Source organism: Gymnoscopelus braueri, assembly GCF_963280865.1.
Source record: "Gymnoscopelus braueri genome assembly, chromosome: 7".
Classification (NCBI taxonomy): domain Eukaryota; kingdom Metazoa; phylum Chordata; class Actinopteri; order Myctophiformes; family Myctophidae; genus Gymnoscopelus; species Gymnoscopelus braueri.
In genome coordinates, this window is record NC_137608.1 from 54,933,954 (window position 1) to 54,952,227 (window position 18,274).

At 43.0% G+C, this 18,274-nt stretch overlaps 1 protein-coding gene across 1 annotated transcript in view; it reads left to right on the plus strand.

The window, feature by feature from the left end:
* Nucleotides 1-16,524, plus strand: part of LOC308089158 (uncharacterized protein) — a gene marked incomplete at its 5' end in the record, with an annotated part of 26,803 nt that extends 10,279 nt beyond the window's left edge. The window contains 11 exons of the mRNA XM_080433724.1: nt 3,241-3,288; nt 6,751-6,795; nt 7,638-7,670; nt 7,701-7,961; nt 9,160-9,189; nt 9,399-9,482; nt 10,090-10,185; nt 12,247-12,291; nt 12,411-12,479; nt 13,732-13,806; nt 15,327-16,524. Of these exons, the coding sequence (XP_080289850.1) occupies nt 3,241-3,288; nt 6,751-6,795; nt 7,638-7,670; nt 7,701-7,961; nt 9,160-9,189; nt 9,399-9,482; nt 10,090-10,185; nt 12,247-12,291; nt 12,411-12,479; nt 13,732-13,797 (777 nt within the window). The 3' untranslated portion in view covers nt 13,798-13,806; nt 15,327-16,524. The remainder of the gene's footprint in view (nt 1-3,240; nt 3,289-6,750; nt 6,796-7,637; nt 7,671-7,700; nt 7,962-9,159; nt 9,190-9,398; nt 9,483-10,089; nt 10,186-12,246; nt 12,292-12,410; nt 12,480-13,731; nt 13,807-15,326) is intronic.
* Nucleotides 16,525-18,274: the final 1,750 nt, after the last annotated feature.

Sequence of the window (18,274 nt, forward strand, 5' to 3'; positions counted from 1 at the left end):
ACCAGAACCTCCTGTAGGGGGGGGGGGGGAGGGGGGGGTCCTTAATGCATAAACAGACCAGAACCTCCTGGAGGGGGGGAGGTGGGGTCCTTAATGCATAAACAGACCAGAACCTCCTGGAGGGGGGGGGGAGGTGGGGTCCTTAATGCATAAACAGACCAGAACCTCCTGGAGGGGAGGGAGGTGGGGTCCTTAATGCATAAACAGACCAGAACCTCCTGGAGGGGGGGGGGGAGGTGGGGTCCTTAATGCATAAACAGACCAGAACCTCCTGTAGGGGGGGGTGGAGGTGGGGTCCTTAATGCATAAACAGACCAGAACCTCCTGTAGGGGGGGGGTGGGGTCTCTTAATGCATAAACAGACCAGAACCTCCTGTAGGGAGGGAGGTGGGGTCCTTAATGCATAAACAGACCAGAACCTCCTGGAGGGGGGAGGGAGGTGGGGTCCTTATATGCATAAACAGACCAGAACCTCCTGGAGGGGGGGGAGGTGGGGTCCTTAATGCATGAACAGACCAGAACCTCCTGGAGGGGGGAGGGAGGTGGGGTCCTTAATGCATAAACAGACCAGAACCTCCTGGAGGGGGGGGAGGTGGGGTCCTTAATGCATAAACAGACCAGAACCTCCTGGAGGGGGGGGGAGGTGGGGTCCTTAATGCATAAACAGACCAGAACCTCCTGGAGGGGGGGGGGGGGTCCTTAATGCATAAACAGACCAGAACCTCCTGGAGGGGGGGGGGGGGGGAGGTGGGGTCCTTAATGCATAAACAGACCAGAACCTCCTGGAGGGGGGAGGTGGGGTCTCTTAATGCATAAACAGACCAGAACCTCCTGGAGGGGGGAGGTGCGCTTCTTAATGCAAACACCACACAGACCTGAACCTTTTTCTTTTTATACCTAATAGGAGCGCTTCATCCATTTTCAACCTATATCTTCATATCCCTCTAATGCTCATTATGATGATTTGGCACCATTTCTGTTGGCACCACACAGGTGCCAACAGAACCTGTGTTCCTACCAGTGACGTCATCGTTATACCGATGATGTCACTGGTGGTAGGCAGCTAAAATAAAGTTTGAGATCTGGTTTGAAATGACCAAACCTGCATAATAGGCAGGTTTGGTCATTTCAAACAAGATCTCAAACTTTATGTTGTTATTAATACTAGGACGATGGCTTCTATTCCAGCCGTGCTAACTTTCCAGGAAGAGAGAGGCTGTAGTTTCTATAGCTTTGCTGTACAGCGTCTTGAGAGCTTGTAGATCGGCTACTTTCTGCAAAGATCTAGAATACACTCATGTGTAGAGAGGAAATACTAGAGAATCTAGTATAGAGCCCTGGGGGACCCCGATTAACCAAGTATACAGGGTTTAAGGCGTCGATGTTCTACTTTGTGCCTGCAGTAGTCTAATCTGAAGTGACAGGTGGTTTATCATTATATGATAAACCACATGTTTATGGCTTTATCATTTTATGATCCGATCGGAACCTCCGCTATTATAGCTCTATGATGAGGTGTGACATCGTATCCAAAACGTTAAGGTAGTCCTCCCTGCTCTCAGATGTTAGAAATGTCCCATTTTTTTTGTCAGCCTGTGCCCAGTCAACCCCCGTCCACAGGTGTCGGTCGGTAAGCTACTGCTCCCGTTTCAGCCGCAGTGGGTAAACGTGGCGCAGGCTGACAAAAGAAAACGATTTAAACGCTTGTTTCAACCCGTCGCTTAAATGTTCTTGACCGCTAAAATTTAAAACATCTGAGAGCAGGGAGGACTACCTTCACTTTTTGGATACGATGTGTGGAAATAGGTCAAATTTGACGCTGTGTTGGCCACCGTTGGCCGGAGTCACAGTCTGCCGGCATCCTAGGAAGCGGCATCCTACGAACTCGAAGCTATGGTGGAGGGTGAGGTTCCAAACGGGGCTCCAGGGTGATGGCTGGTTTGGACTCTGTTCTAACCCTGTTTAAACTGTCAACGGGGGCTGGCTGCATGGTAAGACTCTATTCTTAGTGTCTTACCAGTAGCTAGACGACCCACATTCTTTGCCTGTGTGATAATAGCCTCCATTCTAGACTGGAGTGCAATAGGGTTGCCATGTTTACCCAAACACTCAAAACCAGCGTTGGCCAAATGACTTTAATTATATCTACTACTTTACGTATTATTTGGCACCAGCAACCAACTGGATGTGTGCAAACCCACTGTTTTGAACTAGTGGGTAGACAGACAGACTGTCTGGTCATCAGAACGTCACCGGTTCAATCTCCTGGCTCCATGTGTCCCTGAGCAAGACACTTACTTTGTTTTGGGTGAACTATCCCTTTAAGTACAGTGGTTGAACGGGTGGAGGACTAAACACTGGAGGCGTTCATTCCTACAGTACCTTGTTTTAACTAGAACTCTAACCAACATGTGGTTATGAATATTTTACATTTCTGAAGACTCAGCGCTTCAGACTCCACCTCCACCTCATTGAAAGTAGCAGATCTACTTGTAGATCTGCTACTTTCTAAAGATTTTTGTACACATTTGAAAACTTGTGAAATGGGACATTCTGCACAATGGGTACTTTCTACTTTTGATACTTTTAATCTAGTATTTTTTTTTATTCTGGACTTTTACTTTATGAGTATTTCTACAGTACATTGCAGTATTGATACTTTTACTTAAGCAATGAATGCGAATACTTTTTTTTTCCACCACTGGGCTCATATATACTCTCTACTTACGTGACTATTTACCCTGTTGTTTGTTGACTCAGGTTCAGGTTTTCAGTCGCTAGAGGCAGTACAGCAGTACAGATATAGAGTATAGGCCTAGGAGATGTACTGAGAGATACAGCAAAGGGCAGCGAGTACAAAACAAGGTGTTCTAAAGTAGAACAACCTCACAAAAACAATAGTGCGTGACACCTTATAGGTGTCACGCACTGTGTGTTAAACACATACACTCTGTCACTGTGTTGTTACCACATCAGCAGAATACTCTGATATTAACACTTAACACTTTGTAAGTCGCTCTAGAAGCAGTGGTGTAAAGTAACTAAGTACATTTACTCAAGCTCTGGATAAGACACTACAGCGTTTTCAATCACTGTTGCGTCTCTCTGCGTAAACGCGGAATAAAAAGTGACAATGCAACGTTTTCTGTTCTGATCGATACCGTGTCAACGTGGCCTTTGTACTAATCTACCCCTCTCTCTCTCTCTCTCTCTCTCTCTCTCTCTCTCTCTCTCTCTCAGCCCCCTAAGGCCGCTGCAGAAGCTGTCCCTGCCGTTGCAGAGCTCGAGGTAAAGTCAACCTTTCGTGTCTCAACACATACATGTGCACGTTGCACATACTGTACACGTGCACGTTGCACATGCACACAGCCAGAGGCAGAGATAGTGTGGAAGGTGCAGGTTGTCATGTCATTCACACGTGTTTTTTTCTTCTTCTTTAAGTCAACCGGTTACTCAACTTCCCCAAAGAGGCCCCATGTGAATGTGTGTGTGTGTGTGTGTGTGTGTGTGTGTGTGTGTGTGTGTGTGTGTGTGTGTGTGTGTGTGTGTGTGTGTGTGTGTGTGTGTGTGTGTGTGTGTGTGTGTGTGTGTGTGTGTGTGTGTGTGTGTGTGTGTGTGTGCATATTTCAGCGTGCTAACTTTCACACACATGCTGACAGAAGCCCATCAGTGATATATGGTTCATAACAGTCTGAAACCACTAAGACAAGCCCCACAAAGCCTCATTTAAACCACATGAACATTCGGCCAAGAGGATTTTGCTATAGAGGGACATACTGGTGTACCAGTACAGAGCCCCAGGGGACTGGTTCTCAAACTTTTTCATGCGGACCCCCATCTGAAAATATGTTGCAGCCAGGGACCCCTAGAAGCAAAGATTTGTGTTAAAAAAGTTCACTAATGTTCAAGATTTTTTGAAAAATAGCAGATCTACAAGCTCATAGTGCGGCACCAAGTGCCGCACTATGAGCTTGTAGATCTGCTATTTTTGAATAATCAAATAATAAAAGGTTAAAATGATAGTGATGCTATATTAACACATTTTGCTGGGGACCCCCTGGAAACCCCCGCCAAGGACCCCTGGGGGTCCCCGGACCCCCCATTGATAACCAATGCCCCAGGGGACTCAGGTCAACAAAGTATGCACGGTTTAAACGCTTCAAACCCACAAAGTATTCATGGTTTTAAACGGCTCAGACACGCCCCATTGCAGAATTGCTGAAATGCTCCAGTGTTTTTGCAGAGAGAAGAACCTCCTATGTATATAAATATAATGTTTTAGGGGTTAACCCAATGTATTCATATCAATCAAACAAACTTTATTAAGGACACATGGTCCATAGCAACCTAAAATAACATTACACATACAGTACAAAGACAAACAAAGGCGGACATAGTCCACATAAAATCATAAATTCATAATATACAGGCTTTACACGCCAATGGTTCCACAGTTTAGAGACGAACCTGACCCAACTCAACACAGGGTTATTCAGGATTAAAATGATGCTGTTGGCAGAATCAGACAGCCTACACACATACATTTGTACAAGAGGTTCTATTGAATAGACAGCCTAAATGGTAAAATAAATGGTAAATAGAGCATTTATATATCGCGCTTTTATCCAAAGCGCTTTACATAGATTGTGCATTACATTCACACACACATTCATACACCGATGGCGGAGGACATCACCCTGAGCCACTGTCGCCCCCTAGCCTTCACATACATTAGTACATGAGGTTCTATAGAATAGACAGCCTACACATACATTAGTACATGAGGTTCTATAGAATAGACAGCCTACACATACATTAGTACATGAGGTTCTATAGAATAGACAGCCTACACATACATTAGTACATGAGGTTCTATAGAATAGACAGCCTACACATACATTAGTACATGAGGTTCTATAGAATAGACAGCCTACACATACATTAGTACATGAGGTTCTATAGAATAGACAGTCTACACATACATTAGTACATGAGGTTCTATAGAATAGACAGACTACACATACATTAGTACATGAGGTTCTATAGAATAGACAGCCTACACATACATTAGTACATGAGGTTCTATAGACAGCCTACACATACATTAGTACATGAGGTTCTATAGAATAGACAGCCTACACATACATTAGTACATGAGGTTCTATAGAATAGACAGCCTTCACATACATTAGTACATGAGGTTCTATAGAATAGACAGCCGACACATACATTAGTACATGAGGTTCTATAGAATAGACAGCCTTCACATACATTAGTACATGAGGTTCCACAGCACAGCAGAACAGGTGGATACATGGATAGTGACAAACATGTGTCTTGCACTGCATGGAGGTACTTTAAGCAGCAGTCTCATGGAGGTACTTTAAGCAGCAGTCAGTCTCACGTCGTCATTAGAAGATACATTAAGTTTCTGCATACTGCTCTGTCTGTCGTGCCGCCACAAGGGGGCAGTATACATAGATAGGTGTGCAAAAAGCTCCGAATAGTGGGAATTCACAGAAGCTGAACACTAAACTTACCAACAATCACGTTAGCTTGTGCATACAGTATAACATCCTATGTTGCCTGTAGACGTCCCTCATATAGGCCTAATGTTAACATCTTGGTTGTGAAACAAAGGCAGAGAGTTCAAACACACATAAGCACACCTCGTAGTAGATCAGTTGTGCAACAGCCTGTGCACTTGACGTGAACCCAGAGGTATAGAGATACATGTATGTGCCTTTTATCAGCAGAGTGTGTATGTGTGTGTGTGTGTGCCCAGAGGTATAGAGATACATGTAGCCTATGTGCCTTTTATCAGCAGGGTGTGTGTGTGTGTGTGTGTGTGTGTGTGTGTGTGTGTGTGTGTGTGTGTGTGTGTGTGTGTGTGTGTGTGCCCAGAGGTATAGAGATACATGTATGTGCCTTTTATCAGCAGGGTGTGTGTGTGTGTGTGTGTGTGTCGCAACACATGGAGCGTAAGGGTCACACATGTTGCTCCATAGCTACCATATATGGGAGCAAAGGGGCGGGGTACAGTGTGTTGATTGATTGTATTGATTGATTTACTGATTTGCACAACAGGAATCCTAAACATAGTTCATATAGTTGTATCAGTGGTGGAAAGAGTACTCATATTTTTTACTCAAGTAAAAGTATCAATACTGCAATGTAGAAATACTCTGATACAAGTGAAAGTCTGGAATTCAAAATGTACTTGAGTTAAAGTACAGCATTATTGGTATCAAAGTGTACTTAAAGTATACAAGTAGAAAGTACTCATTTTGTAGAATGTCCCATTTCACAAGTTTTCAAATGTATAAAATGTATAAAAAAACATTTGAAAATAGCCGATCTACAAGCTCAGCTTGTAGATCGGCTATTTTCAAATGGCTCAAATGTTTGTATGTTGTAATAATAATCAAAATCTACAAAGTAAATACAATTTTCAAATAATTGTAGTGGATTAAAAGTACAACATTTGCCTCTGAGATGTAGTGGAGTAGAAGTAAAAGTATTGAAAATTGGAAATACTCCAGTAAAGTAAAATAATATCTCAAAATTGTACTTAAGTATAGCACTTGAGTAAATATACTTAGTTACTTTCCACCACTGGTTTATATATATTTTTATGTATAGTTTTCGAACCCATGACCACCTTGTGGTGCAAAAGGCGAGAGCCGGACACCGATATGTTGACAGTGATGGTGTTTGGCTGACGTTGTGTGATGTCCTGTGTCTCTGCAGGTCCCAGTGGAGGACACCGTGGCCATCACCACAGAGGTGGAACAGGTACGCTGAAGCTCACTATCTATGCTTTATTGTCGCCACGACGGAAATAGCTGATCTACAAGCTCACAGCGTTGCCGCGTTGCCGCTGCGCAGTGAGCTTATAGAACGGAGTAGACAATGCATGATCGTGTTTGGTCTTCATTAATGATTTAGACGTCTCATTCATGCATGTAACGTGTTCATCATCATCATGTTCATGATTAGCTCGTCCATTAGTTCGTTTTTTTTTGCTGTGAACATCAAACCGTGTCATCGTGTGTGAGTGTTTGTGTGTGCGTGTGTGTGCGTGTGTGTGTGTGTGTGTGTGTGTGTGTGTGTGTGTGTGTGTGTGTGTGTGTGTGTGTGTGTGCGCGTGCGTGCGTGTGTTGCGTGTGTCCAGTGGTGGAGTTAGGTGACGGTTAGCTATAAAGTGCTAAAAGTGCTAAAAGTGCTAAACGTGCTAAACGCATTTTTATGGAGCCTCTTCCAGCAAGTGGCTGATAAGGTTAATGGTATTTCACAGTCACCTGATGGACTGTGAAATACCCCCCCCCCCCCAGCAGCATGGGTTCATGGCTGACCTGCCTCTCTCTCCACCACTGTGTCGGCCGTTAATGAATAACTCGTCCACTCCCAGACCATCGCTAATTGTAGCGTAGCACACGTACATGTGGCATGCAGGCGTGTGTTTTTCGTTGACTGTATTTGTGTGCATGTGTGTTTGTGTGTGTGTGTGTGTGTTTTTGTGTGTGCGTGTGTGTGTGTGTGCGTGTGTGTGTGTGTGTGTGTGTGTGTGTGTGTGTGTGTGTGTGTGTGTGTGTGTGTGTGTGTGTGTGCGTGCGGTGGCATGGGCGCGCGCACAGACGCATGTGGTGTGCGAGCCTGTGGAGGCTGCAGTAGAGGCTGCAGTAGAGGCTGCAGTAGAGGCTGCAGTGGAGGTGGAGGCTGTGGCAGAGATAGAAACAGAGACAGAGGTTGTAGAGGCAGAAGCAGAAGCGCTGGTTGAAGCAGCGCTGGTAGAGGCCGTGGAGGAGGAGGCTCCTGAAGAGGAGGAGGCGGAGCCTGAGGTGGTGACAGAGGCGGAGCCTGAGGTGACGGAGGCGGAGCCAGAGGTGACTGAAGCGGTGGCCCACGAAGTAGAAGTGGAAGAAGAAGAAGAAGAAGAAGAAATCCCCGTTGAGCCTGAGGTTGTCCAGTCGCCTGACAACTGTCCTCTCTCTCTCTCTCTCTCTCTCTCTCTCTCTCTCTCTCTCTCTCTCTCTCTCTCTCTCTCTCTTTCTCTTTCAGGTCTTTAGCTTCCTTTTTTCTCTCCTCCTCTGGACGCCAGGGAATATCAGTCGCACTTGTGTGTGTGTGTGTGTGTGTGTGTGTGTGTGTGTGTGTGTGTGTGTGTGTGTGTGTGTGTGTGTGTGTGTGCGTGTGTGTGTGTGTGTGTGTGCGTGTGTGTTGCATGCACTTTGCATTCCTAACTGTCCTAACTGTCCTTTCTCATTTCACTCCATCTCATTTACATTCTAACCACTTAAACCCTCTTAACGAGTCAAGGTTGAAGTTTGTCAGTACATAAGTGTTTGGGCTCCTCTGACGTTGTAGCAGATAAGTAATGGTAACGCTAGAAAAAGTGCTCCTCGGAGCACAGGTCTCCAGGTCAGGTATAGGTTATTGTGGGCCAGCAATTTTCGGAATTCGCCAATCAGGATGGAATATAAAAAATCATACGGATCCGTCTTGATCACTTGACTATAGAGATAATGTGTACCGATTTGTGTGATGTTTTGACCAAATTTGTAGTAGTCAGTGTTGAAAGGGTGGCATTTGTTCCTCAACGTAGTGCAAATGTGCGTGCAAAGTTTCACCGCAATCGGACACTGAGTTCATGATTTGCAGCATTTTGTTTCAAAACGGGCAAACTCCTGCAAACTTTAGATGTCAATCTTAGCCAATCAGGATGGAATATGAAAAATCAAACAGATCCGTCGTGATCACATGACCATAGAGATCATGTGCGCCGATTTGCGCACATGATATAAAATCTAAAGGCGCAATTTTTCTTTTTTGCAAAAAGAAGAAGTTCCGCTCTGGCATCTTACTTAAAGTCATTTTAAGTCAAATATTTGACTTAGGCAGAAATTATTTTGAATGTAACAAGCATTCTGATAGGCTGAGGACATATAGGCAATAACGCAGGGTGAATCATCAGTGTTAAGAGAGCAGAGTTAGACAGACATAAATAAAGGCAGATAAACATGACTACTTTATGCCTTTAAGTCATCTAGGTGACAGAAAGGGATTTGTTTTTGTTTTGTCTCTCCTGAAAACCTGAAAAATATGAGTTAGGCAATTATGCTACGAGGCTAACGACATTATGTTGTGTTTTCTCCTCAGCTTGAGCCAGTCGTCATCCCAGAAGCTCAGGTACACATTTATTTTTGTTGTTGAAGATACAGCAGCTCATGTTCAACTACAAATGCCTTACAACTGTTTGCATTTTCTCTCCGAGCTGAATAAAATCCTCAATCTTTACATCTCTTCCTCCCCTTTCCCCCTTCATCTATCTATCTATCTCTCCTCCCCCCCCCCCCCCATCTCTCTCTCCATCTCTCTCCATCTCTCTCTCCATCCAGACGGTGGTAGAACCAGCGTTTGATGACTTTGTCATCACAGCCTCGGCTCCAGCAGTGGAAGCAGCCATGGCTGAACCTGAGCAGGTATCTACTCCACACTGGTTTATACTTTGTTTGTGGCACGTCGCAAATAGCTGATCTACAAGCTCACATGTGATTCAGGGGCCCAGAACGTTGGCCCCAGAATAGATACGCTAGGGCAGGGGGTCCGGGACCCCTTAGGGGGTCCTCAGAGTTACTACAGGGGGTCCGCCAAATTTGTGTATGATATATATAGATTTTTTTACCTTAACCACTTGAACCCTAGCATCCCCTTTTCTGAGGAGAACTTTAGCCAAAAATAGCAGATCTACAAGCTCACAACGCCTCGCGCTGCAAGGTGTTGTGAGCTTGTAGATCGGCTATTTTTGGCAAAGAGGCATTGGTGTAGAGGGAAAAAGCAGACAAAGTAAACAAAAAAAGTATAATCTGAAACACAATTGTATACAATATAGAGGGGGTCCCTGCTTCATCTATCACGCAGCTAGGGGGTCCTTGGCCTGAAAACGTTGAAGACCCCTGCGCTAGGGTTGATATAGTGGTCCAAATGGATCAAGAAAGACTCCTGTAATCGGACAATAAGAAATAAGGACACACTTTAGTTGTACATTGTGATGTGTTGATCCTGACCTGACCCTCTTACACCATCCAGGCACCTGCCGCTCTCGACGCCCTATCAGAAACTCTGGACGACATGGTGGTCCCTGAGCCCGCCCCTGTCCCCGCCCCCGCTGAGGACATCGTCAACGTGAGTCACCAGGGACAATACTAACCTTACACTGCTATTAAAGGGATAGTTCACCCCAAAAATAATTACTTTTTTTCTATCGGTTAGTCACTCCATGGAGACTTGAATTCATGGATATTTTATAGTTTTTGTCTCATTCCTAAGACGATAATTTGATGACCGGCGAACCGGTAGGCAGCGGTTCCGGTAGGAGACACAAAGGAGACTCTTTGTGTCTCCTACCGGAACCGCTACCGCTCATCAAATTATTGGCTCAGGAATGAAAATATCCATGAATTCAAGTCTCCATGGGGTGACTAATCCATAGGGTTAATCCATTTTTGGGTGAACTATCCCTTTAAGCTTACATTGCTATTAACCCTACACTGCAAAATCCACCCATAGCCAATAAGCACTATTTTGGAAAAATGGAATATAATATTTAATAAATACATTTAATAATCCTTTTATTGTTGACGATACAGAGATAACACACACACACACACACACACACACACACACACACACACACACACACACACACACACACACACACACACACACACACACACACACACACACACACACACACGCACACACAGCGTGTAACTGCATGGTGATGTTGTTGGTCTCAGGAGACACAGTGTGAGGAAGAGGAAATGTCAAAGTTGGGAGAGAGAGACGACACTATTCCACCTGACTACCGGCCGAGCCCGGGGGACCTTCTGGTCAGACATGATCAATAGTCCTCTTTAAGCCACGCCTCCGTTAGGGTTGCAACGGTTAATCACACTGATCCATTTAATCCATCATAAAGCGTCATAGATAATTTCATGCAATAATCGAGTAATAATCAATCTATTTTAGACAGGTCATTATAGGCAAACAGGTTTAAAACATTTTTTAAAAAGATCTCTAAAATAGTGAAAATGGCATATCTAGAAAGCGCACTATGAGACGTGTTGTGTGCTTGTAGGACGGCTGTTTTCACTGTGTTTCCACCGACACAGTTGTACGACCAAGTATAAAATCACGCTTAAGTGGTTCATTGATTCTTAAATTAGTTTTTAAATATTGATTAATCGTGAAAAAAATCTGGAAAAAAAGTAACCGATAGAATAACTGCTAAAAACACATAATGGATACATAGTTGCAGCCCTAAATCCAATCGCCTCATTTCTCAACTCTTCCTACATTCTCCTCTTCATTATGGCTGTGGGCCAGCTGTCCTCCAAAACAATACTTACCGCATAACGCTCCAAATACTGACACTTTGCCTGAACCGCCTGTAGATCTATCTATCTATCTATCTATCTATCTATCTATCTATCTATCTATCTATCTATCTATCTATCTATCTATCAGTGGTGTAAACTAGCTAAGTACATTTACTCAAGTACCGTACTTCAGTACAATTTTGAGGTATTGTTTTACTTTGCTGGAGTATTTCCAATTTTCAGTATGTTTACTTCTACTCCACTACATCTCAGAGGCAAATATTGTATTTTTATTCCACTACAATTATTTGAAAACTTTAATTACTAGTTACTTTGTAGATTTTGATTATTATTACAAAACATATAACTTCAGCCCTAAATACATTTCAGCCATTTGAAAATAGCAGATCTACAAGCTCACAAAAGAGCTTGTAGATCTGCTTTTTTTCCCAAAGATTTTTATACCTTTGAAAACTTGTGAAATGGGATATTCTGCATAATGAGCACTTTCTACTTCAAGTACATTTTGATACAAATACTTTTGTATTTTTACTCAAGTACATTTTTAATTCCGGACTTTTACTATATATTTCTACATTGCAGTATTGATACTTTCACTTAAGTAAAAGAGTACTTTTTCCACCACTGCTATCTATCTATTTATACATATCTATCTATCTATCTATCTATCTATCTATCTATCTATCTATCTATCTATCTATCTATCTATCTATCTATCTATCTATCTATCTATCTATCTATCTATCTATCTATCTATCTATCTATCTAATGCATGATGTATCATAGGTAGAGTAAACAGTGAACAGTGTTGTGGTGTTAAGTTGTCTCTCTTCTCTCCTCTCAGGCTAAAGAGCAGATCGAGGCCCAGCTTGAAATCGAGGCCATGAAGGTATGTTTATGTTTATGTTTATGTTGTTGTTGTTGTTTTTATGGTGTGAATCTCCTCTACAGGAGTCTAGTTGTCTATAAGTCTGTCTGACTGTCTGTGTGTCTGTGTGTCTCCTGTAGGATGTGTTGGAGGCTGACCTGTCCTGTCAGACACAGGTGGCCCTGGAACCAGTGCAGCTGTCCTCCATGGTAAATGACCATTTAACATCTTTACAGAAACAAATAATGATAGGGTTAATAATATAATAATAATACATTCACAGAGCATTTAAAAACTTGTGAAATAAAATGATTATTATTTAAATGATTATTTAATCATTTAAGTAATTTTTGTGATTGGCCAGTCATCGCTTTAACTTTAGACATAGTAATATAGTGAAGCCCCTAGCAGGGACCCCCCTGAGTCTATACATAGTAATACAGTCAAGCCCCTAGCAGGGACCCCCTGAGTCTATACATAGTAATACAGTCAAGCCCCTAGCAGGGACCCCCTGAGTCTATACATAGTAATACAGTCAAGCCCCTAGCAGGGACCCCCTGAGTCTATACATAGTAATACAGTCAAGCCCCTAGCAGGGACCCCCTGAGTCTAATAATACAGTCAAGTTGTAAAAGTGAGACATCTAGTGGCTGAAAGTTGTGTCTTAACGGGCTAGACCACTTTGGTAAAGGTTTGGGTTGTGTGGTTACCTTGCCATGATGTAACTCCAAAGGTGGACAAGAAATCTAAAATAATTGCTCCATTGATTAGAAATTGATTATTTATAGTCACTTTTAGCCCGTAAACAAACACAAACAAAGCTGATTCAGACAATACAGTATAGAGCAGCACACAAACCCATTTTTACATAAAAATGTCAGCTTCCTGTTGATTTTACTATTTGAACGTCGGGATCCGCGGGATCCTGTCCGGATGTTCTTCCTAATAAAAATAGCAAAACAACAGGAAGTTGACATTTTTATAAAATTAAAATAATAAACTGGGTTTTGTGATGTTCTATATTGTCTGAATCAGCTTTATTTGTGTTTGTTTACGGGCTAAAAGAGTGACTTTGAGAGCTGTTTCACCGTACAACGTAGGTCAACGAGGGGCATATTTTTGATCGATCAATTTCTAATCAACCTCTATTTCTAATCAACCTCTACCAAAGTGCTCTTGCCCTTTAAATGTGCTCCTTTAAGACACCGTCATGTGTGTCCCGGCGTTGTTCTTCCTGCATTCTCATTGCCTCTCTTTGCTTCTCTTTGCTTCTCTTTGCTTCTCGTTGCTTCTCGTTGCTTCTCTTTGCTTCTCTTTGCTTCTCTTTGCTTCTCTTTGCTTCTCTTTGCTTCTCATTGCTTCTCATTGCCTCTCTTTGCTTCTCTTTGCTTCTCTTTGCTTCTCTTTGCTTCTCATTGCTTCTCTTTGCTTCTCATTGCTTCTCTTTGCTTCCCGGTGCAGGAGCTTCCCATGGAGGGCCTGCTGACCAACGGACACAGCGCTCCAGAGGTCTCCATCGAGAGCTAGACGCTCCAGGTCAGAATCACCTTTATCACATAATAACCAGCAACACACCTGTGTGCTAAGGGTTAGGGTCAAACACCTGTGTGCTAAGCGGCCTGACTTGCAGTGTTGATTTTGTCGACAAAAATTATGACGAAAAATGTTGGTCGACTTACTCGGCTACCTTTTCTCACTGACGAAAACTAAATAAAAACTAAGCTATGATGACTAAAACTAAGACTAAATATATTTACATTTTAGTCAACAAATAAAAACTAGACTAACATGTTAGGGAGGGACGAGTGGAGAAGCTCGGGTGTTGCGCTCTGAAAATAGCAGATCTACAAGCTTGTGTGAGCTTGTAGATCGTCTAATTTCAGAATGCAACCAAAGTGTAAAATCCATCAAGCCATCAAGGCACCGCCAAAAAAATAAAGTAAAGTAAAGTAAACTGTACTTTTGATATTTAGTCGACTAAAACTACACAAAAACTAAGACATTTCAGATGACTAAAATATGACTAAAACTAAATGGAATTTTATCCAAAACACTATGACTAAAACTAAATCAAAAATTTCTGTCAAAATCAACACTGCTTACTTGGCCTTGTGTCTTTTGCCCCAAAACGGGGCCCCTTGTCAGCTGTGTAATGGTGTGTGAGCGGGCCCCCAGATCAAAGCCCAAAGCGTGGGCTTACCGTATCTGATTCATACTTTGTCGTGCGCCGGCGTGATTAAGCCGAAAATAGCCAGTCTACAAGTTCAAAACGCGCCACAACGTGTTGTGAGCTTGTAGATCGGCTACTTTCGGCCGCACAACACCGGCAGGCGACTGAGCTGGGTATAAATAAATCAGGCTTAATCCTGGCCTGCTCCGTGCTCATTATAAGGTTCATTACATATATGGTATGGGGGCCACATTTAATCATAGACTATATTATGACAGATTCATCTCTTTTCCTGTTGCTTCAGGTAAACATAAACCCACACAATCCGGGAACACATCTGTGTCACTTTAGCTTTCTTTGGCTATTCAAAAATAGAATACAAGCTCTGCTATGAGCTTGTAGATCTGCTATTTTTGAAAGATCTGCAAAATGTTAGCAAATCTTTGAATATATATTCTACAAATGTTTTCTAAATCCCAACAGTTTAAAAGAAAAAACCTATGTTGCTATATCAGTGGTGCTCCAACTTTTCCATGTCAAGGACCTCCAAAAATGATATGTATTTGGCTGCGGACCCCCATCTCAAAATGTGTTGTACCAGGGACCCCCAGAAGCACAGACGGGGTAAAAAAAATCACTTTAAAACATATATATATGAAAGACTTTCACGATTAAAAAAAAAATGCAAATCTACGAGCTCATACCGTGGCACCGTGCCACGGTATGAGCTTGTAGATCTGCTATTTTTGAATAGCCAAAGAAATCTAAAATGACACAGATGCGTTCCCGGTCTTAATGGGTTATTAATACAGTTGTGGTTATACTGTATAAGCAGTGTATACTGTATATTCTCTTCTGACTCTGTCTCTTTATTGTCTCCCAACAGATCCCCTCAGTCGTTATTGGGAGGATTGAAGACTTCACTGGGAGAGGCCCACCAGCAGGCTTCAAACTTTTCATTTTGTTCGGGTTTACAAAGGGAACACCAGGAAATTGAGCGACATCTCCACTTACAAGTGCCTTTCCTGCATCGAGTTCTCATGAAAATACAAAAAGCAAAAACAGAAACACAAAAAAAAACAGATCAAACGCCAAACCAAAAGTCAGCGTGGCTACAAGCGACGACGGGGATCGGACTCTTTGTCGTTATTCTAAAGCGTGCGTCCCGATCGGGAACGACGCCATTATTGTAGCTCCCCTCATAGATTCTTCTGTATTTCATTCTGAAAAAGGCGCGTTAAACGCTGCGCCAGTGGAATCCGCATGTCGCTCGTAAACGACATGCGGCGCGCGGCAACGTGCGACGAAATACCGCAGAATCGATGACCGCGACTCTAGTTTGTACTTTGGACCATGTTTTTGTAGGGATGGGATTGTTTAAGCATTTTTTTTTGTTCCTTTTCTTCACATCTCAAAATCCTGGATGTTTGCCCTTTTCTCTGAAGGGGCACGGTTTGCAGATTGTACCATAGCCTCCCACCCCTCCCCCCCCCACCCCCCCCTCACACCTCCCACCTCCCCCTTTTTGTTCTCTCTCTCTCTCTTCCACTCCCCCTCCTTTTCGGCCCGTGCCGCCGGGGCCTATACGCGTCGTGTCGTCAGGGGTCATGTGTGCGTGTGCATGTGCATGGCGGAGCCGCCATCGCTCTGCGATGTTGCAGCAACTTCACTGTCGAGGTCCCTGCGGTAGCCAATAGGATCGCGACGTTCAGCTGATGTCGTCGTGATATCTTATGAAAGCGAATACACGCGGACCTGAAGGGGGGGAGGGATTAGTGTGGGGAGGGGGGTGGTGGGGGTTAGGGTTGTAAGAGCCTGTTTTTTTTTGTTTATTTTTCTCTCTCCATCTCTCTCTCTCTCTCTCTCTCTATCTCCTTTTCTAATTCTCATTTTGTATAGACCATACGATGATATGGTACGGTTTTGCGTCGGTGGTCCGTGCTCTGGAAGGGACCCCCTGGAGGAAGTGTTGTCATTTGATGTTGATTTGATGATGATGATGATGATGATGGTGATGTTGTTGACCATGAGAAGGCTGAGCTGGACTTCATTCACCTTTGGAATAAAGATGTATTACAACGTCACGCTGCTCTTTGACTCCTCCTACTTTGTACAAAAAACACCATTTCTATATGTTTTTATGTTGCACCATTAAAGGGATAGTTCACCCCCAAAATGATTTTTTTTTCTTTCAATTAGTCACCCCAATGACCCATGGAGACTTGAATTCATGGATATTGTTTTGTTTTTGTCTCATTCCTAAGACAATAATGTGATGTCCGGCTGCGGTTCCGGTAGGAGACACAAAGAGTCTACTTTGTGTCTCCTACCGGAACCGCTGCCTACCGGTCTGCAGGTCATCAAATTATTGGCTTAAGAATGAGACAAAAACTAAAATATCTCCATGGGGTGACTAATCCATAGAAAAAAGTATTTTTTGGGGTGAACTATCCCTTTAACCACTTTAAACCGTCCCTATATTTTGGGTATGTCATTTTAGCAAAAACAGCTGATATGTAAGCTCACAATGTGTCGCATTGCAGCATGTTGTGAGCTTACATATCGGATATTTTTGTGATTGGTTGTACAACGAAGTATATAGAGCTTATTAGAGCTTATTAGCTTATTATGAGCTTATTAGAACCAGTTGAACCCAAGAGTCTCTATTCTGGGGGGCGTGTCATACCAGGTGAGCATTTGTCAAAAAGAGATTTGGTGTAGAGGGAAAAAAGAAGGGGACCAAGTTTAGACCCCGTTCGACCAGATGTTATGGTATAGTTTGTCCATTACTTTTGATGCAGTAAAAAGTGGTCATTTTTTAAGGTATTAAAAAGCAAAGTCTCTGGTAGTATAGACTCAATTGAGTCTCCTAATGAGCAGCCACCTCAAATTATTGGTTTAGGAATGCCACAAAAAAAAAAAGATCTCCATGAATTCAAGGCTTCATGGCGTGTGTAATTGATGATGTTTTGGGTGAACTACTCCTTTAAGGTCAGGTAAATCTGGATGTCGTCAGCGAAGCAACGACAAGAGATGTGATGTCTGTCAATGATTGAGCCAGAGGGCAGTAGCCCATAGGTACAATAAAAAGAGGATGGATGGATTGGTCAGTGTGCGATTTGAACCAGAGCCTACACACTGTTCAAGATGTGATAATAAAATCACGTGATCATCAACGCTGTGGAAGGTGGCTAGTGCTACAAAGTCTAGTGTTGCAAAGACTAGTGCTACAAAGTCTAGTGCTGCAAAGACTAGTGCTACAAAGTCTAGTGCTACTAAGTCTAGTGCTACAAAGACTAGTGCTACAAAGTCTAGTGCTACAAAGTCTAGTGCTACAAAGTCTAGTGCTACTAAGTCTAGTGCTACAAAGACTAGTGCTACAAAGTCTAGTGCTACAAAGTCTAGTGCTACAAAGTCTAGTGCTACAAAGTCTAGTGCTACAAAGTCTAGTGCTACTAAGTCTAGTGCTACAAAGTCTAGTGCTGCAAAGTCTAGTGCTACAAAGTCTAGTGCTACAAAGTCTAGTGCTACAAAGTCTAGTGCTACAAAGTCTAGTGCTACAAAGTCTAGTGCTGCAAAGTCTAGTGCTACAAAGTCTAGTGCTACAAAGTCTAGTGCTACAAAGTCTAGTGCTACAAAGTCTAGTGCTGCAAAGTCTAGTGCTACAAAGTCTAGTGCTACAAAGTCTAGTGCTACAAAGTCTAGTGCTACAAAGTCTAGTGCTACAAAGTCTAGTGCTACAAAGTCAGGCTAGTGAAAGGCTAGTGCTACAAAGTCACCAGAACAGCCAGAGTTGACAGTTAAAATGTGGTCATTACATTACATTACATTACA